The sequence below is a fragment of the Bombus affinis genome, chromosome 17 (assembly GCF_024516045.1).
Source record: "Bombus affinis isolate iyBomAffi1 chromosome 17, iyBomAffi1.2, whole genome shotgun sequence".
Classification (NCBI taxonomy): Eukaryota; Metazoa; Arthropoda; class Insecta; order Hymenoptera; family Apidae; genus Bombus; species Bombus affinis.
This window is the reverse complement of record NC_066360.1, coordinates 76184-103003: the sequence shown is the minus strand read 5'-3', so window position 1 is coordinate 103003 and position 26820 is coordinate 76184. Positions and strand designations below refer to the sequence as shown.

General features: G+C 24.5%; 1 protein-coding gene and 1 pseudogene across 1 annotated transcript; both read left to right on the top strand.

The window, feature by feature from the left end:
* The first annotated feature begins 15285 nt into the window (after positions 1-15285).
* Positions 15286-15964, top strand: LOC126926100 (cytochrome c oxidase subunit 2-like; annotated as a pseudogene).
* A 139-nt stretch (positions 15965-16103) lies between these two features.
* Positions 16104-17391, top strand: LOC126926095 (ATP synthase subunit a-like). The gene is given in 1 exon segment (XM_050742225.1): positions 16104-17391. A coding segment is annotated over 1 exon segment (678 nt). The 5' UTR covers positions 16104-16237; the 3' UTR covers positions 16916-17391.
* The last annotated feature ends 9429 nt before the right edge of the window (positions 17392-26820 follow it).

The window sequence follows — 26820 nt, the reverse complement described above, 5'->3', positions numbered from 1 at the left end:
TGGATTCGTAGGCAGGATTTTTACCTGATTGTTGGTTATCTTCAGGTTATAGTCCTCCTTGGAGATATCTCTCTCTAAGGACTTGGTCATTGTCTGGATGTCGATGACATCGTTAATAAATATTGGTGGGGGAGGGGGGCGTCTCTGTGCGTGGTGGTTAAGTGGTGAGCCTGCGGTTTCCATGGCATCGTTGGTGGATTCCAAAATTGCGAACCTGTTGTGGGTGTTAATTTGCGTTGGTGGCTGTTCGTTCGAGTTTGTGTCTGCTGGTTCGGTTTTGCGTTTTTTCGCCTTATTGGCGTCGTTGGCACGGGGGGATCTGCAGAATTTCTGCCACGGGGGGAGTAGCGCAGGGTAGTGATGGGTTTGCACAGGCGAGCCTGGTCGTGATTGTTGGGTCATCATCGAGCTAGCTATTTCAATATGAATAACTAGTCGTGAGGCTATGCGGCAGGGATCGGGTTGGGGTTAGGTGCGTAGGCTTTTCTTCTCTCTGGCGGATAGGAAACACTTGGGAAGATAGGAGCACGTTGTGTTCACTTTCGACGGTTGGGCGACACGTGTTGTTTTCGAACTTCACTGGGCACTAGAGGCACGTCTGCACGCTTCGGCACTCGACAGCGAACTCCATTGAATCATTAGCAAACAAATATACGTTACAAAATAGCGAATTGTACTGTACACCTATGGAGACCAAGTTAAAAATTGAAAAAGCTGAGATAAATAGAGAGGATATTGGATAGAAAAATTTAATTGGCACATTGTTGTATATTAGTGTAAATACCAGACCCGATATAAGTTATAGTGTGAATTATTTGAGTAGATTTCAAGATTGTTGTAATGAGACACATTTTAAATATGCTTTGCGAATATTGAAATATTTGTACCGAACTAGAGATTTAAGATTAGATTATAAAAGGAATGAAAAATGTGAAACGATAGATTGTTATGTGGACGCTGATTGGGCAGGAGATCATTTAGATAGGAAATCGACTCTGGATATGTAATTAAATTGTATAGAGATGTAATCGGTTGGAAGTCTAAAAAACAAAGGTATGTGACAAAAGCCTCGACGTATGCAGAGTATGTAGCTCTATCGGAAGCGGTGAGTGAATTAATGTCTATTAGGAAAATTATGAAAATCTTCAATGTAAATCTAGACAATAACCCTGTACAAATTTATGATGATAACTCCGAAGTGGTAAGTATAGCAAAGCATGGAAATTTTACAAAAAATTCTAAACACATTAAAGTTCATTACCACTACGTTCACGAGTGCTTAAAGGAGAACAAGATAAACATACTTAAAGTAAGTACAGACGAAAATACTGCGGATATTTTTACGAAGGCACTGTGCAGAGAGAAATTCGAAAGGTTTAGGTCATGGATGAATGTAAACTAAGAGAAATGTAAATAGAGCAATAAGTGTTAAAGTTTCTGTTACATAATTTCTCAAAGCATGTAAATACGATTAAGTGTACAGTATAAATGTAAGGAGGCGTGTTAGGAACATGATACATTTACACTGTACATGTGAATGTGTGTGTAAGCGTCAAAGAGCGTCCAGGCCTTAGTTGGGACAAAAGACAATAGTCAGTCGTTAGAAGTATCTGGAAGAGTTGGTTGACAACAAGCGTGCGTGCGAGTAGGATTTCGAGGTCTAAGATATATGTATAACTGTTGTGTGCTAAATAAAGGAAATTATTTGTATTTCCGAATCCCTTCTATATCTTTACAGTACTCAAGGAAACAACTGGTGTTTGACCAGGGCAGGGCAAATCTTGATTGAAATTAATAATAAGGTACCGGCGCACGAGGTTGCAGTGAAACTGAAGACGGCCATGAAGAAGGACATGGAAATATCAAGTAGGGAGACATTGAGATAAAAAATATAGATCCCATTACTACCAGGGAGGAGCTGACCGAGGACACCGAGCTGGACATCAAGGAGGAAATATGAATTCAGATAAAATCGCTGAGAACCCAGCAGGCGATGGTGGTAGCTCCAGTGAATAGCATTCCACGTGAGAAATCCACCATCAGGATTAGGACAGGATTGACAATAGCAACAACCAGAGTTATCCCGAATGTCCTCAGATGCTATAGATGTCACATGCTAGGGCATAATGCGACGAGGTGTACGGTACTGAGTACAAGGAGGGAGCTATGTCGGAGGTGTGACGATAGGGATCACGCTATAAACGGCTGTAGTAAAGAGCCAAGATGTGCGATCTGCGCGGCAGAGAGAAGAGACAACCTGAGACATATAACAGGATCACTGGCATGTCCAGCGGTGAAGGATACGATGAGAGGAGGAAATAGACTTAGAAGATAATAATCCTAATTTAAAATTTGAATAGGTGTAGGTTGGCCCAAGAGCTAATGTATCAGTATGTCTGCAAAACTAAAGTCGACGTGGTCCTTATCACTGAGCCTTATCGACAGAAGGCTTACTGGTGTAACGATAACAAAGGTGATGCATCGTTGTGGGTGATCCTGTTCAGAGGAAAACATCCAGATGAAAGTACTGTGACAACCAGCAACGGACTAGTGAGCATTACTGTTAACGACGTGTATTGCTTTCGGGGTATTATTCCCCCAATGTCAAACCAGAAGAATTTTACGAATACTTAAAGGAAATGGAGACCATCATCCAGACAAACAGGAAGAGTTATCCCTCAGTGATGATCGCCGGCGATTTTAACACGAAGACTACTGCGTGGAGCGGCCAGAGAACTGATTGCTGGGAGACGAGTCCAATGAATATGTTGGTAAAGAATGGTATCGTACCCATCAATATGAGGGAAAGCTATGCGTTCTGTAGGAACGGGAGAACGAGTTTCATCGACGTGATCAGTACGGATTGAAGACTGGCCAAGAAATATGTGGGAGAGAAAATACCAAATGTGTGGATAGCGTCAGACCATACGTATGTCCTGCATGATTTTAAAACGAGAAAGACGAGGCGTAACCGAAAAAATTTTAGGTATTCGTCGAAGGATGCCGATTTAAATAAAGTTATTTTAAAATTTGACGAAATCTAGTAAACCTCAGTGAAAGGATACCTGCGATATGGAAGGTGACGAAGGTGGTACCTATCCCGAAACCGGGTAGGGACCCTATAATACTATCGTTGTACCGGTCGATCAGTATGTTGCCAACACTTAGTAAAGTCTAGGAACATACCTTCAAGAATTTGACCAAGGAAAAGCTGGGGCTCGACCCCTTCCATATAAACCAGTTTGGATTTTGCAAGAGGAAGAGCACGGTGGACGCGCTGCGCCGGGTAGTTGAATTGGCGGACAGCTTCAGAAGAAAAAACGGATATGTGTGCTTGCAGCGGTGGATATTAAGAATGTGTTCAATGCTCTTACTGGAATAAGATTCTGCTGGAGGCTGAAGCGAGAGGGATGCCCCGGAAGCTTTTATGTCTTCTAGGCAGCTACCTGAAAGACAGGAAGATTGTAATCCGTAACAGCGGAGGGTCGGTGAAGAGGAAAGTTTACCCGGGTGTCCTACAGGGTTCTATATTAGGTTCCCTGTTATGGAATCTTTTATACGAAGGCCTCCTGAAGGAGCTTCAGGATATCCCTCGTTTGAATGCGGTCGCCTTTGCCGACGAACTGGCACTGATACTTGACATAACTAGCCAAGAGGAGATCGGGGTAAGCTTGGGCAATGAATGTAGTGACACTGTGATGTGCTGACAATAGATTAGTGATAGCACACGAAAAGACGGAGGTAATCCTGCCCACCGGGAAACATAATCCCAATGTCATGGACATTTAGATTGAGAGTCATCCAGTGAGAACCAAGAAAGGGATCAGATACCTTGGGGTGCAGTTGCATAATTGCAGGAGGTTCGGAGCTCACTTTGAGAAAGTCCGTGGCAAGGCGGATTTATTCATGGGGGCGCTGAGGATGTTGCTAACTAACGTTAACGGGTCCACTGTCTCAGTCAGGAAACTTTACTATGGAATATGGGAGACAGTGGTGCTTTATGCTGTTGATCAGGAAAAACAGAAACATCTTCCGGGGGGCAGCATTCGTAAGATCGTCTACGGCCTACAGCACTGCATCGCATGCAGCGCCGTGCGTATTGACGGGCACAATGCCGATTTACTACAAAGCGGAACTCCGGGCCGAGATGTATGAAGTAAAGAAGAATTACCAACAAGAACATTATGAGAGTCGGTCTAGCGTAGGAATTGCTTCAAATTTCGTGGAAAGGATGAAGGCAGTGATAGAACGTATAGACGACAAGTGGAGGAAGAATGGAGCTCTTATAGAAATGACAATTGGACGAAGAAATTAATAGGGGACGCTTGTACTTTCAAGAAGTGCAAAAGAGATATTGATCATTGGACGATGCAACTATTGGCCGGATACGAGATATTAAACGTGTATCATAGGGCTATCAGCAAAGAGGTTCATTCTAGATGCTGAGATGCGACACAGAAGGAGACGACACGGAGCATGCGTTGTGACACTGTCCTAGGTTGATCTTCGACAGAACCAAATTGGGGAGCTATGTCGGCACGCTATTGACGACGGAAAATATTATTGAAGAGGTAATCATGATGACAACTGGAGTTACTTATTATTATATAGTTATTATTATACATTACTTATTATTATTATATATTATTATATTATTATTATTATATTATATTATATATTATACATACTTATTATTACTAAAATGAAGTCACTTGCGGTCGACCCTGACGTGAAGGGGAGGGACCCTCCCCTGACGGGAGGTTCGAACTAAAAGAACCTAATGTGAAATCCGAGAGCCACTGAGAAGAACGGCGTAGATGAACTCAATGACGTGCTATTATTTATTAATTATTTATGGAGGGAAAGGACTAAAGGAAACATTAATACTTTGTACTCGAAAATTCCATGAGGTGATCAAAAAAAGAAGCTATGGTCAAGACATGTAGCTAAACTATGGAAAGAAAGAGAACAAAGCTAAAGGCTAAAAACATTATATACTGGTGGACACGGGAGATTGAGATGGGTGGGAAAGAACTGATCAAGAAATTTATCCAGTTTTTTGCATAATTATATTTTCTCGATGAGAAGATCTTTTTCTACTGCCGCTAATCCTCCAGTTTGTTGTCCAATCAATTGAGCCAGAGCAATCGTTACATCAATGTTGTAAAAATGATTTGGGTGGAGGGTACTTTCGTAACGACTTATAAATTCTTTACATGCAATAATGTCATTTTTCTTCATGGTTGAAAGGTATATACCAATATTTTCTAACATTTTTTCAATTTCCACATAAGGAACAATTGATTCACAAATTTTGCATATATAATCCTGTTCTTGTTCAAAAAAAGTTTTTGGTAACATGTATCCTGGACAATTCCTGGAAAGAAGCAAACAGATAAAATCATTCTTGTATACAAATAATTTGAAAAATAATGTTCCCCAACTTTTCGTAGTATTTTTGTGTTAAAGAGAAAGAGTTTAAGACTTTAAGAGCTCATAGTACTTTTCAAGAGAGTGTGTAATTATCATAGATTCTGAAAGCAACTCTTTTGCTGTAAAATTAATTTTTTTTATTTACAAGTGTCTGACGTTGTACGTCAGCCACTTCGCAACATATTCCAAATAAGCCACAGCATAGATTTAGTTTAAAAGTACTATAACGTTGCCACTCTCATTCCTGGACCATCAATATAAAAATGACTACTTTATGTTATTTTCATTTTTATTTAGAAAATATTGTATTTTAGTTTAAATTGTGTATTTTTCTTTAAGATTAAATGAGGATTATTATTAATATAAGTTCAGTCTTTGTCTTTTATATTTTTTAATAAAAAATTAGCAACGAAATATATTCGAGGCCAGACACTGCGCATCCACGTGAGTGCACCACATAATCACGACTATCAAGCATAAATAGGGAGCTGGTAGTTCGATTCAGTTCCTTGATTAGTGGCTTCAAGAACCGACTTAGAGACTAGATCTTTGAGAAACCAAGAGACTCATAACCGGTTGATTCGCTTCAAGTTTAATGAGCTCGCGAAGAGCTTAATCACCGAAACCCTAGAATTTACCTGATCCAGTTTTATCTGTCTGTGTAGAGCTCTCAAGATCAACTTGATTGAATCAGCTAGCGAAGGAATACTTTTGGTTTAAGAACACGCTCTGGGATAAATCTAATGTTGATTTAAGGTTGAGTTTAAGATTCGTTCTACGTCTAATGATCCAGCGAGGAGCGGAGCTTCTTAGTAGCGATATCTCAATAAAAGTATCTCAATAAAACTTACTGGATTTACTGAGTTTGAGCTTTATTTACAAAGCCTGTCGCACATGCGCAGTCAGTTTAATTAATAAGATAGATTTTAAGCATCTCAATTATCGTACATATTGAAAACGTTTCAGAATATTATAAACTTCCGTATTCAAACTTTCAATATTATATCATTATCATTCAAATACTTGTCATTTCAGTTTATTATATTAGTATTGTTGTATTTATTGTATCAATATTATTATTCATATTATTTTCATTGAATAAATCTCTGTTTAAAGATCTTAACTTGTGAATTTCTACTCTAAACGCGCCACACGAACATTATTTCCACTCTTACTCCACTCTTACGCCACTGATGCTAACCGTTCTTTTATCAATAACAGGTGCCATAACCTCTGAGAGCGCTTCTTCAAGATTGTCGTTATAATATTTATTAATGCCAACAAAAATTATTTCACAGCAATCTAGACGAAGAAGCTTCGAAGTATGATTGAAGCATGAATTACAAGCTCTTTTGGATAGTAGAATTTCCATTATTCGAATTTATGGAGGAAATTAATGGAGTGACGACTGCTTGAATGAGGGAATTTGTGGATGGTAGAACACGCGTGTTTTATTATCATTATCGTTCCACTTTTCAAAAAGAATAATTCAAGAACAATTACAAAAAATACAATATAATATAAATTTTTTAAATCATTTACAGATTTCATATTTTTTTTTTACTGCTACATCAAGTAAATTTGTTAATAGCTTGAGCTGCGTTGAATCATCCTATTTATACCTGAAGACAGTGGTTTCCAACGTGGAAGGCGCGGAGTATTGCCAGGGGAGGTGGCAACATTTTTTAATAAAATATTAATTTTCATACCATAATATCTACAAATAAATAAAACTTCATATCGTAAAGCACGTATATGTTATAGCACAATTTTATTATTATTCTGTTAATTGTAGTTTTCAGCTTTTTTTATTATTTAAAACGTTTTTATATTATTATATCTGTTAAAAAGGTAAAAGGTAGGGAGGCGCGGAAAGAAATTTTTTTTTAGGAGAAGCATAGTAGCATAAAGGTTGGAAACCGCTGTCTCAAGACACTTAAGTCCATTAATGTCATGCTGGCCCCAAACGTCTTAGGAATCGCCGAGGAGGACGCGTGGGATCAGTGGCGATCCCAGCTGAACAACGAGAGAGGCGAACATCGAGACGCGGAGGCGGTCCTTCCAAACTGGGAAACATGGAGAAGCTGCCGCGACCTCCCGCTCACCTATAGAATGATCCAGGTGCTCACGGGACACGACGTATTCGGCGAGTAACTGAGAAAAATCAGACGGGAGAGACGGACATCTATCACCACTGCGGGGAGGGCAGGGACACGACGCAGCACACGCTGAAGCTTTGTCCGGCATGGGAGCTGTCCCGCTACACCCTGTGACACGTCATTGGTAAAAGATTGATCCCCCTCGGCGATTGTACAAGCGATGCTGAGCGGGCCACAGGAATACGAGGCTGCCCGCCTCTTTTGCGAGCGAGTTATGCTCGCAAAGGAACGAGCAGAAAGGGAGAGAAAGAAAAACTCACACCCTTGTAGGATAACGCGATGGAGGGGGATAGCGGTCAGGCGGTCTGGAGCCGCTCCATCGTCGACTCAACGGACCACGACTAAAAGGGGGGATAGCGCTAGGGACAATGCCCCCCCCCCGACCCTTTAACACCAAATTCAACAGTCGGAGAATCATTAAAACTGGCTCGAACAAGAGGACGGGGAAAAGGGGTACAACTGAAGACAATTCATAAGAGGTTCCTGGAGCACTCCTATCATACGCGTAGGATGGGCATCGTGGAGTTTTAGTCGGTAAGAGTTCGACATTACTCTGCTGTTATCGATTATTAGCAACAGCGGAGTGTCCATGAGGATTTAATAATTTAATCTTTAAAAATATATTAAATTAATAATATTTATTAAATAAATTTAATTTAATAAATTTATATTCAATAAATTTCATTAATTAATAATAAATTTTAAATTTTAAATATTTTTAATTAATAAATTTTTAAATTTTATATAAATTCCCCTTACATATTAAATTTAAAAATTCAATTTATTATTATTATTATATATATATATATATATAATTAATTAATTATTTAAATTAATAATTTTATATTAAAATACTTTAATTAAATAAAAATTCAAATTTATTTAATATAAAATTTAAAATTTAATAAATTATAATAAATTAAATTAAAATAATTTATTAAATAATAATAATAATAATAATTATAATATATATATGTCGGAGATGTAGAGACATCGAGCCTTTCTTTTGGAAGATTTCTCAATATTTGGGCTCGGGGTGACATAACTGGTCGCCGAACGTAGCCACGGTCACGGGATGAACGAAATGTTTTACAAAGGAGGTTCCAGTGTTAACGGATACGCTGTATAAACAATCAAGTCTTGATCAGGAGCAATGCTGGTTTATGTGGAACTGCCTAGTTACGGCGCTTGGGAATTTGTTGATATTCCCGATCGATATGTATTTGATATATGTTACTGTATCTGTCTTTTATTTTGCAATCTCCTTGGAGAGTTTACTGTCATCGTCTTGGAGTCAGTCTTAGAGAAACCCTGTGCCTGAGTGAACGTGTCAGTGTGCTATCAAAAATATATTAAAACGTACAGAAAGTTTCCCGTTGACCGTGGATTCGTTACAGAACCCAAGAATATTATTAAAAGCATTTGTTTACTTATTAACATCATGATGGCAAATGCTAACGAAGAATCGTCTCGCGCTCGAAATCCAAACGACAATTCGACATCAGAAGTGGGATACGTGCCGTTTATTACTATGCAAGAGCATTTGACTGTCATGCGAGGAATAGGAAATACTACCATTAAGAGTACTTTACAAATTTTGTCTGTTGTGTGTATTAACGAATTTACGTTGGAGATAGTTTTCCATGTCCTTGCTGATAAATATTTAAAATATGACATAATGATTGGTCGTGAAATTTTGAGCCGGGGTTTTGATATAAAAATCATAAAAATATTCATTTAAGATTTAAAGGAATATGTCATTGTTTTGATTGATGCTTTTACAAAATTTGTGTATTTATATCATACTCGTAAAATAGATTCTTCTAATACAGTAAAGGCGAGTTATAGCGGATCAGGGTAGATGTTTTACTGGTAAAGAATTTCAGGATTTTTGTCAAAGTAAACATATTAAACTTCACTTAATAGCTACCGGTGTTAGTAGGGCCAATGGTCAGGGAAAACAGCAAGACCTTATGGTTTATTGCTTCCCGATGACTTTGTAGAAAAGGAAGTAGATATCTCCAATGTAAGACAGCAGGCTATACAAAACATAGAGTCAAACGCTAAATATGATAAGGAAAGATTTGATAGAACTAAGGCTAAAATAGTTAAATTTAATCTTGGAGACTTTGTATTACGTAAAAATGAAGAAAGAAATCAAACAAAATTAGATCCTAAGTACAGGGGTCCATTTATAATAGCAGAGATTTTGGAAGGAGATAGATATATTTTAAAAACGATGGATGGCAAACGGTCGTATAAGTACAGTCATGATAAGTTAAGGAAAATGCCAGATGGTTGCATTCCTGCTGAGTTGGATGTGTGTAGTGATGATATTGGCAACGACAGTGACGATTGAGGTACAGTGATTGAGAAGGAATGTTTTGATCATAACATTTCACACACGCCCAATGTGGTGTTGTGAAGTAATTTGGTGTTTCACACACGCCCAATGTGGTGTTGTGAAGTAATTTGGTGTTTCACACACGCCCAATGTGGTGTTGTGAAGTAATTTGGTGTTTTACACACGCCCAATGTGGTGTTGTGAAGTAATTTGGTGTTTCACACACGCCCAGTGTGGTGTTGTGAAGTAATTTGGTGTTTCACACACGCCCAATGTGGTGTTGTGAAGTAATTTGGTGTTTCACACACGCCCAATGTGGTGTTGTGAAGTAATTTGGTGTTTCACACACGCCCAATGTGGTGTTGTGAAGTAATTTGGTGTTTTACACACGCCCAATGTGGTGTTGTGAAGTAATTTGGTGTTTCACACACGCCCAGTGTGGTGTTGTGAAGTAATTTGGTGTTTCACACACGCCCAGTGTGGTGTTGTGAAGTAATTTGGTGTTTCACACACGCCCAATGTGGTGTTGTGAAGTAATTTGGTGTTTCACACACGCCCAATGTGGTGTTGTGAAGTAATTTGGTGTTTCACACACGCCCAATGTGGTGTTGTGAAGTAATTTGGTGTTTCACACACGCCCAGTGTGGTGTTGTGAAGTAATTTGGTGTTTCACACACGCCCAGTGTGGTGTTGTGATATAATTTGGTATATTCATGTATAAGAGTAGTACTGTGATGTGTTCTGGTGAGAGATTGAGAAGTCTAATGACTGGAGGATCAGAGGATGCAACTAAATAACAGTTTTGGAGAAAGACATTGTAATATGACAGATTGTTGTTTATGTTTGTTAACAAATATTTAGTAAGAATCTTTGTTGTTGTGGTGGACCCTTGGCTTATTAGAATGTTTTGTTAAATTATAAAAGATGTTAAATTGAGTCTAATGTTAAGAAAACCGAATATTTTAGATGCACCCGAGGACGGGTGATTGTCAGGATGGCCGTGTCGGAGATGTAGAGACATCGAGCCTTTCTTTTGGAAGATTTCTCAATATTTGGGCTCGGGGTGACATAACTGGTCGCCGAACGTAGCCACGGTCACGGGATGAACGAAATGTTTTACAAAGGAGGTTCCAGTGTTAACGGATACGCTGTATAAACAATCAAGTCTTGATCAGGAGCAATGCTGGTTTATGTGGAACTGCCTAGTTACGGCGCTTGGGAATTTGTTGATATTCCCGATCGATATGTATTTGATATATGTTACTGTATCTGTCTTTTATTTTGCAATCTCCTTGGAGAGTTTACTGTCATCGTCTTGGAGTCAGTCTTAGAGAAACCCTGTGCCTGAGTGAACGTGTCAGTGTGCTATCAAAAAATATATTAAAACGTACAGAAAGTTTCCCGTTGACCGTGGATTCGTTACAGAACCCAAGAATATTATTAAAAGCATTTGTTTACTTATTAACATCATGATGGCAAATGCTAACGAAGAATCGTCTCGCGCTCGAAATCCAAACGACAATTCGACATATATATATATATATATATATATATATAAATATAATAACATTTCTTAAATAAAATATATATAATAATTTCATTTAAAAAAAAAATAAATTATTTAAATAAATTAATTTAATAACATTTTTATAAAAATTTTAATTTTTAAAATATTTATATTTATTTATTTATTTATATATATATATATATATAAATATTTCTAAAATAAAATATATATAATAATTTCATTTTTATATAAATTTTCTATTTAAATAAATTAATTTTAAAATAATAATAATAATAATAATAATAATTATATATATATATATATATATATATATATATATTTATTATTGATCTTTAAAAATATATTAAATTAATAATATTTATTAAATAAATTTAATTTAATAAATTTATATTCAATAAATTTCATTAATTAATAATAAATTTTAAATTTTAAATATTTTTAATTAATAAATTTTTAAATTTTATATAAATTCCCCTTACATATTAAATTTAAAAATTCAATTTATTATATATATATATATATATAAATATAATTAATCATTTAAATTAATAATCTTATATTAAAATACTTTAATTAAATAAAAATTCAAATTTATTTAATATAAAATTTTAAATTTAATAAATTATATTAAATTAAATTAAAATTATTTATTAAATATTATATATATATATATATATATATAATTTCATTAAAAAAAAAATCATTTAAATAAATAAAGGACTTGATACTAATAGAATTAATTCTATTATTAAATTATAAATTTTTATATAAAATATTTATTTTTAATAAATATAAATATTAATTTTAATGAATAAATTAAACTTAATTTATTTAATTTCTATCATAACCTTATTTTTTATATTAATAAATTCATCTAGAATTTATATTCAATGATTATCAATAGAATTTTCTACTATTATTATAATTAGATTAATTAATATTAAATCAACAAACAAAATTGTTAGAATTTTATATTTTATAATTTCATCAATTTCAAGTTTAATAACAATTATAATTATTTCATTTAATTTTACTCAACTATTTACTTTTAAAAATCCTGATATTAATTTAATATTAATAATCTCTATATTTAGAAAGATTGGAATATTTCCATTTTGTTTTTGAATAATTTTTATTTATAATAAATCCTCATGAAGACAAATTTTTATTATTTCAACATTTATAAAATTTATTCCTATTTATTTTTTTTCCTCAATTATTAATCTTTCACCAACTATAATCACCTTTTTATTTTTAAATAGTTTATTTATTTCATTATACACAAATTTAAACTTTTCTATCAAAAAATTATTTGGATGCTCATCAATCTTTAATTCTTTATTATTTATTTTAATAATTTATAGAAATAAAAATTTATTTTTATTATTTATAATTATTTATTTAACTTCATTTCTTAATTTAATTTTAATTTTAAAATTTTATAATATTAAAAATTTAAATTTTAATAATATTTCATTAAATTCTTACTATTTATTAATTTTTATATTATTTATATATGCTTCATTTCCATTATTTTTAACATTTATAATAAAATGAGAATTCATTTATTTTTTAAATACAAATTTTAGAAATAATTTAATTTTTATTTTTATATTATCAAGAATATTAATACTTTGAAATTATTTCATTCTATTTAAATTCTTAATTTTAAAATTTAAATTTAATAAAATATCTAATATTAATTTTATTAATATTAAAAAAATTTCTTTATTCATTTTAATAACTTATTCATTTACCTTTATATTATTTAACTTAATTTAATATAAATTTAATAATTTAATCCTTAAATTTGCAATTTAAAATTTTTTTTTTTAAACTATATTAAATATTTATTTGATTTATTATTATTATTATTATATATATATATATATATATATATATATATAGATTAAAAATAAATACTAATTAGTATTAGAAAAATTTCAATTTTCATTAATAAATTTACAATTTATTTCTTTTTCAGACATAATACTAAATATTAAATTTAAAAAGATTTTAAGTTAATTTTAAACTATTAATCTTCAAAATTAAAAATATTAATAAATTAATAAATCTTAATAAAAAAATGATTAATATCAACTAACCATAAAAATATTGGAATAATATATTTTATTTTTGCTATATGATCAGGAATAATTGGTTCATCAATAAGTTTATTAGTTCGAATAGAGTTAAGTCATCCAGGAATATGAATTAATAATGATCAAATTTATAATTCTTTAGTAACTAGACATGCATTTTTAATAATTTTTTTTATAGTTATACCATTTATAATTGGAGGATTTGGTAATTACTTAATTCCATTAATATTAGGATCACCAGATATAGCTTTTCCTCGAATAAATAATATTAGATTTTGACTATTACCCCCATCATTATTTATATTATTATTAAGAAATTTATTTACACCTAATGTAGGAACAGGATGAACTATTTATCCCCCTTTATCTTCTTATTTATTTCATTCTTCACCATCAATTGATATTGCAATCTTCTCATTGCATATATCAGGAATTTCTTCTATTATTGGATCATTAAATTTTATTGTAACTATTTTATTAATAAAAAATTTTTCATTAAATTATGATCAAATTAATTTATTCTCATGATCAGTATGTATTACTGTAATTTTATTAATTTTATCTCTACCAGTATTAGCTGGAGCAATTACAATATTACTTTTTGATCGAAATTTTAATACCTCATTTTTTGACCCTATAGGAGGAGGAGATCCAATTTTATATCAACACCTATTTTGATTTTTTGGTCACCCAGAAGTGTATATTTTAATTTTACCTGGATTTGGATTAATTTCACAAGTTATTATAAATGAAAGAGGTAAAAAAGAAACCTTTGGAAATTTAAGAATAATTTATGCTATATTAGGAATTGGATTTTTAGGATTTATTGTTTGAGCTCATCATATATTTACTGTTGGATTAGATGTTGATACACGTGCATATTTCACATCCGCTACAATAATTATTGCCGTACCTACAGGAATTAAAGTTTTCAGATGATTAGCTACATATCATGGTTCAAAAATAAATTTTAATATTACAATTATTTGATCTATTGGATTTATTTTAATATTTACAATTGGTGGATTAACTGGAGTAATGCTTTCTAATTCTTCAATTGATATTATTTTACATGATACATATTATGTAGTTGGTCATTTTCATTATGTATTATCTATAGGAGCAGTCTTTGCTATTATTACTAGTATTATTCATTGATTCCCAATAATTACAGGTTTAATAATAAATCAAAAATGATTAAAAATTCAATTTGTTATAATATTTATTGGTGTTAATATAACATTTTTTCCTCAACATTTTCTTGGGCTAATATCTATACCTCGACGATATTCAGATTATCCAGATTCATATTATTGTTGAAATTTAATCTCTTCAATTGGAGCAATAATTTCAATAAATAGATTATTACTTTTAATTTTTATTATTTTTGAAAGATTAATTTCTAAACGATTAATTTTATTTAAATTTAATCAATCATCACTTGAATGATTAAATAATTATCCACCTTATGATCACTCATTATTAGAAATTCCATTAATTTCAAAAAATAAAATTAAAAATATTTTCAATAAATAATTTATTTAAATAATAATAATAATTTAATATTTACAATTAATATGGCAGATTAGTGCTTTGAACTTAAAATTCAACTATAAAGACAATTTTTTTCTTTTATTAATATTAATATTTTAATAAATCAATATATTTTGAACTGAATTTAAAATTCAAATAAATCTAATTAATTTATTAATAATTTCTACATGAAATATATTTTTATTTCAAGATTCAAATTCTTTTTACTCTGATAATCTTATTTCATTTCATAATTTAACTATAATAATAATAATAATAATTATTACTTTAACAATATTTTTTATTATAGATTTTTCATTAAATAATTTTTTAAATCTTAATCTTTTAAAAAATCATACTATTGAGATTATTTGAACTTTAACACCTATAATTATTTTAATAATTATCTGTTTTCCATCTTTAAAAATTTTATATTATATTGATGAAATTATAAATCCTTATTTTTCAATTAAATCAATTGGTCACCAATGATACTGATCCTATGAATATCCAGAATTTAATAATTATGAATTTGATTCATATATATTAAATTATGAATCTATAAATCAATTTCGACTATTAGAAACAGATAATCGATTAATTATTCCATTTAAAATTTCAATACGAATAATTGTATCTTCAATAGATGTAATTCACTCATGAACTATTCCATCGTTAGGAATTAAAGTTGACGCAATCCCTGGACGAATTAATCAATTAAATTTATTTTGTATTCGTCCTGGAATTTATTTTGGTCAATGTTCAGAAATTTGTGGAATAAATCATAGTTTTATACCAATTATATTAGAAAGAACTTCTTATGAATTATTTTCAAATTGAATTAAAAAAAAAATATTATGAAAAATTAGTTAATTTATAACATTAGATTGTCATTCTAAAATTAATAATTTAATTTATTATTTTTCTTCCATTAGATGTCTGAAATTAAGAATTGATCTTTTAAATCAATTATAGTAATTAAAATTTACTTCTAATGAATTCCACAAATAATACCTATTAATTGATTAATTATTTTTTTAATATGCATAATTTGTTTAATTTCAATTATAATTTTATTAAATTCTATAATATTAAATTTTAAAATTAAAAATTTAAAAAAAAAAATTATTTATAAAAAATGAAAATGATTATGATAAATTTATTTGAAACTTTTGATCCATCAATTAATAATTATTTTCAATTAAACTGAATTTTTATATTTATACCAATTATTATTTTTCCTAATATATATTGACTAATTCCATCACGAATTATAATAATTTTTAAATTATTTATTAAATATCTATTTAATGAATACAAAATAATTATATCAAATAAATATATTATAAATATTATTATATTTTTAAGAATTATAATCTATATTATATTATTAAATTTATTTAGATTAATTCCTTATATTTTTACATCAACTAGGCATCTATTATTTAATTTATCAATATCTTTATCTTTATGAATAAGATTTATAATCTATTCAATTATTAATTTTCCTATTAAAACTTTAAGACATTTAGTTCCATTAAATTCACCAAAATTTTTAATAAATTTTATAGTAATTATTGAATTAATTAGATTAATAATTCGACCTTGGACCTTATCTATTCGATTATCGGCAAATTTAATTTCAGGTCATTTAATTTTAATTTTATTAAGAAATTTTATAATAAATTTTTTTCTATTATCCCCAATTTCATTAATTATTCAAAATATATTATTAACTTTAGAAATTTCTATAGCTTTAATTCAAGCTTATGTATTTTCAATTTTATTAACATTATATTTCTCAGAATCAAATTAAATGAAAAAAAATTTTCCATTTCATATAGTAACTATTAGTCCTTGACCTCTTATTTCATCTATAAATTTAATAAACTTGATATTAAGAACAATTTTATGAATTTATTCAAATAATTTAATATTAATAATTATAAACTTAATTATATTAATTTTAGTTTCTCTAATGTGATTTCGAGATATTATTCGAGAAAGAACATTTCAAGGAATACATTCATTATTAATTATTTCAATAATAAAATTTAGAATAATTATATTTATTATTTCTGAATTATTTTTTTTTATTTCATTTTTTTGAACTTTCTTTCATAATTCAATTTCTCCTTCAATCGAAATTAATTTTTCTTGACCTCCTTCTGTAATTAAATTTTTTAATCCATTTGAAATTCCTTTATTAAACTCTATTATTTTAATTACATCAGGATTTACTGTTACATTAAGACATTATTACTTATTAAATAATAAATCAAAATCAAGTATTTTAAATTTAATATTTACAATTATTTTAGGATTTTATTTTAATTTTATACAAATATTTGAATATTATAATTCATTTTTTTGTATTAATGATAGAATCTTTGGATCAATTTTTTATTTATCAACAGGATTTCATGGAATTCATGTTCTTATTGGAACTTTAATGTTATTATATTCTTTTATTCGAATATGTAAAAACCACTTTTCATCAATTCATCATATTAATTTTGAATTCTCAATTTGATATTGACATTCTGTTGATGTAATTTGATTATTTATTTATATATTTTATTATATCTTAATAAATTAAATCTTCTTATATTTAATTTTTATTAATAAATTAAATAAATATATAGTATAATTATTACAATTAATTTCCAATTAAAAAATTTAAAATAACTTAATATATTTAATTAATATTATAATTTTTTATTTATTAAATTTAATTATTATTTTAATTATTTTATTCTTAAATAAATTTTTATCAATAATTAAAAAAATTAATTTTGAAAAAAATCTTCCATATGAATGTGGATTTAACCCTATTACAAAAATAAATTTACCATTCTCACTTCCATTTTATTTAATTTCATTAACATTTATAATTTTCGATATTGAAATTATTTTATTAATACCTTTAATTTCATTTATTAAAACCCTAAATTACTTATATATATTTATTATAATAACTTTTTTTTTCTTAATATTAATTTTTTCATTAATTATAGAATGATTTTGTAATTATTTAAATTGAATATATTAAATATATATATATATATATATATATATAAGGATTTTTTTAAAAATCTATATTTAAGTCGAAATTAAAAGTAATATTATTACTTCTTATATATATATATATATATATATATATATATATATATATATATATATATATATATTAAATAATTTTAAATTAAAGCCAAAAAGAGGCATTTTATTGTTAATAAAATTATTGAATTATATTATTCTAATTTAATTTATATAGTTTATAAAAACATTATACTTTCAATATAAAATTATTAGTAAAAAAATAATTAATTATAAATAGAAATAAATTAATAAAGCTTCTAACTTTAATCTAGATATTAAATTATCATTATTTCTATTCATAATATATATATATATATATATTTAAAAATTTAATAATTTCCTTAATATTTTCAATATTATGCTCTAATATATAACCTATTTAAATATTAATTAAATTCATTTACTATTTTTTTTTTAAATTAATAAATTTATTTAAATTTATTATTTTAAATTATTTTTAAATTTTTAAATTTATTTATTATAAATATATATATATATATATATATATATATAATTAATTAATTTAATAAAATTAATACTATTAAATAAATATATATTAATAATATATAAAAAATTTTTAATATATAATTTATTTCAAATAAATTACAAAAAAAATATATAATCTTTCCTGTAAATTTTTCAATTACTCCTTTTTCAAAATAAATCTCATAAAAAACTAATCAATAAAATAAATAATTTAAAATAAATTTATAAAAAAAATCCATTATAAAAAAACTTTTAATTAATATAACAAATTTATTTAAAAAATTTATATTAAATATTAATAATGAAAATAAAATCCCTAATAATATTATTTTAAAAACAAAATATTTAAAAATATAAAACAAATTAACTCCAATAAAAAAAAAAAAAAATTATAAATAAATTTTCTAATAAATAATATAATTAATAAAATAAATATTATATGTGTTATTATAATTCTATCTTCATCAAAATAAATTAAATTTATTATAAAATAATTTATTATTAAAATATTTATTAAACGAAAAGAATATGATACAGTAAAAATTGTACCAATAATTAAATTTAATAATCTAAAAATTCTTATTATATTTAAAAAATAATACTCAATAATTAAATCTTTAGAAAAATATCCAACTAAAAAAGGAAATCCACACAATATAAATAATGAAAATATTATTAATAAACCTTTTATTGGATATACATAATATATTCCAAAATAAAAACGAAAATTTTGAATTCCTCTTATATAATGAATATAACTACCTACACATATAAATATTATAGATTTAAAAAAAGCATGAATAAATAAATGTAAAAATGTTAAATTTACTATTCCTAAAGAAAAAATTCTTATTATAAATCCTAACTGACTTAATGTTGATAAAGCAATAATCTTTTTAAAATCTATTTCAAAATTTGCTATCACACCTGATATAAATATTGTTATTCTTGAAACTATTAAAATATACTCCTTATATTTTAAATCAATTAATATATCATAATTAATTAATAAATAAATTCCAGCAGTTACTAATGTTGATGAATGAACTAAAGAAGAAACAGGAGTAGGAGCTATTATTGCAGCAGGCAATCAAATTATAAATATTAATTGTGCACTTTTCCTAAATACTATTATTAAAAATATTAATAAAATTAATAAATTTATATTATATAAAATTAAATTTCATCTACCAAAAATTATTATAAAAGAAATAATTATTAATAATCTTGAATCTCCTAAACGATTTAAAATCACAGTAATTATTCCTGAATTAAAAGCTAAATTCTTTTGATAATAAATAATTAAACAATAAGAAATTAAACCTAACCCATCTCATCCTAATAATAAAGTTAATATATTAGGACTTAAAATTAAAAAAATTATTGATATTAAAAATAACATTATCAAATAATAAAAACGTTTAATTAAATATTTATTATTTAAATTTATATAACTTACCCTATATAATAAAATTACTGAACAAATTAATATAACTAAAAACAAAAACATTAATAATTTGAATCTAATTATTAAAATTAAATTCATTTTTATTGAATTTAAATTATAAATTATTCATTCATAAATAAATAATTTATTAACTAATAAGACATAAAATCTTAAAAATATAAATATTAAACTTATTAAAATTAAAGTAATTCTAAAAACAATTATTTTTAAAATAACTTAAAATACTATCATACATCTTTGAAACCACAATTCAATATTTTTTAAAATTAAACTATTTAAATAAATTAAATTAATAAATCTAAAATAATTAAATTTAATGGTAATAAATGTAAAATTAAAGTTAAATAATTTATTAAACCCCTATTTATTAAATTAAAATTAAAATTATAAATTTTTCCAAACTGAATAAATCTATATAAATAAATTGAATAAATAAATCTAAATAAACAATAAAAAAATAAAAATATAAATAAATATTTATATCATATAATTAATCTTATTAATAAAAAAATTTCACTTACTATATTTAAAGAAATTGGGGCTCCTGAATTATAAACACATATTATAAATCATATTATTGATATTGAAGGTATTAAATTAATTAATCCTTTATTTACAAAAATAATTCGTCTATTAGTTTGTTTATAAATTTCATTAACTAAATAAAATAAACCTGAAGAAACTAACCCATGAGAAATTATTATTAATAACCCTCCTAATAAACCAATTTTTGAACCACTAAATATTCCTATAGATATAATTCCTATATGAATTACTGAAGATAAAGCAATGATTAATTTTATATCAAATTGAAATAAACATAATATTCTTAAAATTAATATTCCAAATAAATTGATTATTATTAAATAATAAATTAAATTAACAAATTTATTATTAAAAATTAAAATTAATCGTAATATTCCATATCTTCCTAACTTTAATATTACTGAAGCTAAAATTATTGAACTAAAAAATGAAGCTTCAACATGTGCTTTAATTAATCATCCATGAAATATAGATATTGGAATTTTAATTAAAAAAGATATTAATAAATATATAAAATTAAAATAATCAAATATAAAATTCTTAATCTCTAAAAAAAAAAAAATTATTCTACCTCTTCTTTCTAATATTTTAAAAATTAAATACAACATTGGTAAAGAAAATACTAATGTATAAAATATTAAATAAAATGCAGCTAAAATTCGGTCTTCTCTATACCCTCATTCCATAATTATATAAAAAATTAATAATAATCTAGATTCATATATAAAATAAAATATTAATAAATCTATGACTATAAAATTTAATAGCATTAAAAAAAATAAAATTAAATTTAATATTAAACATCCTTTTTTTATTTCATTTAAATTTATAAAAATTATTCCAAAAACTCAAATTATTATTAAAATTAAATAATTTGAATAATTATTATTTCTTAAACCTATAAAAATATTAATTCATTTTATTCATCTAATATTTTTTAAAAAATATAATCCTATCAAAAATATTAAATTTCTTAAAATATAAAAATTAATATAATTTATAAAAAACATTACAGCTAATAAAATTAAAATCTCATTCATTATATTAAATTTAAAAAATTAATTTTTTGATGACCATATTCATAATTTAATCTTACTAATAATGATAATCCTAAAACTCTTTCACATACTGAATAGATTAAATAAATTAAATATAAAAATCCACTATAATCTATTGATAATAAATAAAATAAAATTATTGCAATTAAATACTCTACTCCAATTAAAAATCTTAAAAAATAAATTCAATAATTTAATACAACAATTAATATCAAAAATACTATATTAAAAATTATATAATCTAAAATAAATTTAATATTATATTAAAATTATATATATATATATATATATATATATAAATATAATATTAAACTTCAAAAAAATTTTCTTAAAAATATCTATAATTCCCAAAATTATTATTTTTTTATTAAACTATTTTTTGTCAATTAAATATAAATGTTTTATAGTTTTAAAAAAAAAACATTAATCTTGTAAATTAAAAATTTAATTATAATATTAATATAACAAAAAATTTAATAAAAATTAAAAATGAAAACTTTATTAATTCTTAATTTTATCATATACATAAATTTAAATATTAATTTAATACTTATTATTTACTATTTTTATATAAACATTTTTCATTATCCTTTAAAACAATTAATTTGTTTAATTTTTTATATTATTTATATAACATTTAATACTTTAATTATAAAACAAAATTTTTCAATAAATTTATATATTTTAATAATTATCTTTATTAGAGGAATTTTAATTATATTCTCTTATTTTATTAGATTAATTAATAAAATAAATAAAAAAAATAATATTTATAAAATATTAATTCTAAATTCATTAATTATATTAATTATAATTTTTCAAATTAATCAAATTAAAATTATTCTAAAACATTTAAATTTTAATTTTCATAAAAATTATAAATTTAAAATTATCAAAAATTTATACTATAAACCAAATAATTTAATTTTATTAATTATTATTATTTTTCTAATTTTAATACTTCTTATTATAACAAAAATTTATTATATTAAAAATAAAAATTTACGAACAAAAAAATGAAAAAAATAATTTCTATAATTTATAAAACTCATTTATTAAACTTACCATTATCATTTATTAATTTACCAACACCAATCAACATTAATTATTTATGAAATTTTGGTTCAAGACTAGGAATATTTTTAATAATTCAAATCATTTCAGGCTTATTTTTATCAATACATTATTGTCCAAATATTAATTTTGCTTTTTATAGAATTTCTAATATTATAAAAGATATAAATTCAGGATGATTAATTCGTTTAATTCATATAAATGGAGCATCATTTTATTTTTTAATTATATATTTACATATTGCACGAAATTTATTCTATTACTCATTTAAATTAATTCAAGTATGATCAATTGGTGTATCAATTTTATTTTTATCAATAGCAACAGCTTTTTTAGGTTATGTTCTACCATGAGGACAAATATCATTTTGAGGTGCTATAGTTATCACAAATCTTATTTCAGCAATTCCATATATTGGTCAATTTACTGTTGAATGAATTTGAGGAGGATTTTCAATTAATAATGATACATTAAATCGATTTTACTCTTTTCATTTTATTTTACCATTTATTATTTTATTAATAGTATTTATTCATTTAATAATTTTACATATTACAGGTTCTTCTAATCCAATTCATTCAAAAATAAATATTTATAAAATTAATTTCCACCCATATTTTACTATTAAAGATATAATTACTATTATTCTTACATTTATAATATTTATATTAATTAATTTACAATTACCTTTTATATTAAGAGATCCTGATAATTTTAAAATAGCAAATCCTATAATTACACCAATTCATATTAAACCTGAATGATATTTTCTATTTGCATATTCAATTTTACGTACAATTCCAAATAAATTAGGAGGTGTAATTATATTATTTATATCAATTTTTATCCTATATATTATCCCTTTAATTAATTCTAATAATTTAAAAAATAATAAATTTTACTTTATTAATAAATTCATATATTGATGATTTATTAATATTTTTATTATATTAACCTGATTAGGAGGTCAAGTAATTGAATATCCTTATACTAATTTAAATATATTTTTCACTTTAATATACTTCTTATACATAATTATTTCTATATATATAAATAATATATGAGATTTAATTTTAAAAAATTAGTTAATGAACTTGAATAAGTTTATGATTTGAAATCATATTATAGAAATAAAATTTTCTATTAACTTAAAAAATTACACTATAACCATATTAACCTTTATTATATTCATATATATATATATATATATATATATTTATAAATTCTAAATTTATTAATTAATTAATTTTATAATAAAAATATTAATAATAATAATAAATATTTATATTTATTTATTTATTTATAATATATATATATATATATATATATATATATATATATTAAATTAATTAAAATCAAAATATACATTTCTAATATTTAAAATAAAAATATTTATAATAATTTATTAATCTTAATAATATAACAATATTTTAAATTTATTAATTTAATATATATATATATATATATATATTAAAACTTAATAAACTTAAATTTTATATAATTTTAATTTTTAAATTTCAATTAAATTTATAAAATAAATAAATAATATTATATTTTTATTTATTTATTAATATATAAATATATATATATATATATATATATAATTAATTTAATATAATTATTTCCTTTATTAAATAAATTAAAAAACAATATATCAAAACTAATACTAATAATTCAAGTCAACATGCTTTTATTAATATATCATATCGAATTCGTGGTAAAACTCCTCGAATTATAATTAAAAAAATTAAATGAAATATAAAAATTAATAAAAAATATAAAGATCAATTATTTAACCCATAAAATATTACAGTTAAAATAATCCTAATAAATATAATATTTATATATTCTGATAAAAAAATTAATACAAATAATCTTCTAAAATATTCAAGATTAAATCCAGAGACTAATTCAGACTCTCCTTCAATTAAATCAAATGGAACTCGATTTAAATCAATTAATACTCTAATCATAAAAATTAAATATAAAGGATATAAAAAAAATATAAAATTAATATTCTTTTGAAATTTTAAAAATCTAAAAAATGAATAATCTTCAATTATTATCATTATAATAAAAAATATTATAAATAATAAAATTTCAAATGAAATTATTTGAGAAACAACACGTAATGATCCTAAAATTGAATAATTACATATTGATACCCAACCAATTATCATAATTGGATAAACTATAAATCTCAAAATTAATATTAAATAAATAATTCTAAAATCAATAAAATAAAATTTATAAATTCAAGGATAAATTAACCATAAAATTATTGATAAAAAAAATATAATTATTGGACTATATAAATATCTTAAATTAATTCTTAAATAAAAAAATTCTTTAGTTAACAATTTTAATGCATCTCTAAATGGTTGAAATAAACCTTTAAATATAATCTTATTAGGGCCTTTTCGTAGCTGTATATATCCTAAAATTTTACGTTCAAATAAAGTTAAAAAAGCTACCCTAATTAAAATTATTAAAATTAATAAAATATAATTTAATAAATTATTTATAATTATTATATATTAAAATATATTTTAATTTATTTAAATTCTAAATTTAATGCACTAAATATGCTAATATAATTATTTTAAATATATTTATTAATTTAAATAATAATTTAATTACAAATTATAGTCCTTTCGTACAAATAATTTATTATATTTTTATAGATAGAAACCAATCTGACTTACGTCGATTTGAACTCAAATCATGTAAGATTTTAAAAGTCGAACAGACTTAATTATTAAATTTCTTCATTTAAAATTTATCTTAATTCAACATCGAGGTCGCAATCATCTTTTTCAATTTGATCTTTAAAAAGACATTACGCTGTTATCCCTAAGGTAATTTATTCTTTTAATTTTTATTAAAAGATCAAAAAATATTATTCTTTAATCAAAGTTAATATTTAAAATAAAGTTTAATAAATTTATTTATCCTCCCAATAAAATATTAATATTTAATAATTAAATTATAATCAACATATTAATATCAAATTCTATAGGGTCTTATCGTCCCATAAATAAATCTTAGCATTTTAACTAAAAATTTAAATTAATTAAATATATATGAGACAGTATATATCTCATTAACTCTTTCATTCCAGTCCTCAATTAAAAAACAATTGATTATGCTACCTTTGTACAGTTATTTATACTGCAGCCATTAAATTTTTATCATTGGGCAGAATTGACTTAAAATTATTATTCAATAAGCCATGTTTTTGATAAACAGGTGGATATAATTAACTTGCTGAATTCCTTATATATATATATATATATATATTAAATATTATTTATAACTTAAATTTTAAATTTATATATTATTTATTAATTACTAATTCAATCATTATATTTAATTTAATTAAATTAAAAATTATTTTTTTTTAAAAAATATATATTTCATCTATTAATATAATTTTAATACTTTAAATCTTTAAAATTTTAAATTATTAAATTATTAAATACTTATTAATAAAAATCATTATTAAATTAACATTATTAATATTAAATAATAAAATTATATATTATAAATTTATAGATTATCCCATAAATTTTTTATATAAAAATATAAAAATTTTTAAAATATAATTTTTTATATTCTTTATATATAAATTAAACTTATTTCAAAAAAAACTAGATATAAAAAAATTCGATTAACATTTAATTTCTAAATAAATATTTTAACTTTTTATTCCACAAAAGCATAATTAAATATTTAGCTCTTCTTTTTTCGAGATCATTAAATTTATAAATTATATTAATTAACCCTGATACAAAAGGTACAAAAATTATTTTACTTATTTAATTTTTAAAAAATTCATTTACATTACTTTATCTATTAATTTAAATATTTATTCATAATTTATTACTCAAACAAATAAAAATTATATAATTTTAAATAATTATAATATTTTCAAAATCTTAAATATTAAATTTATTTAATTAAATAAAATTTTAACTTACAAATTAA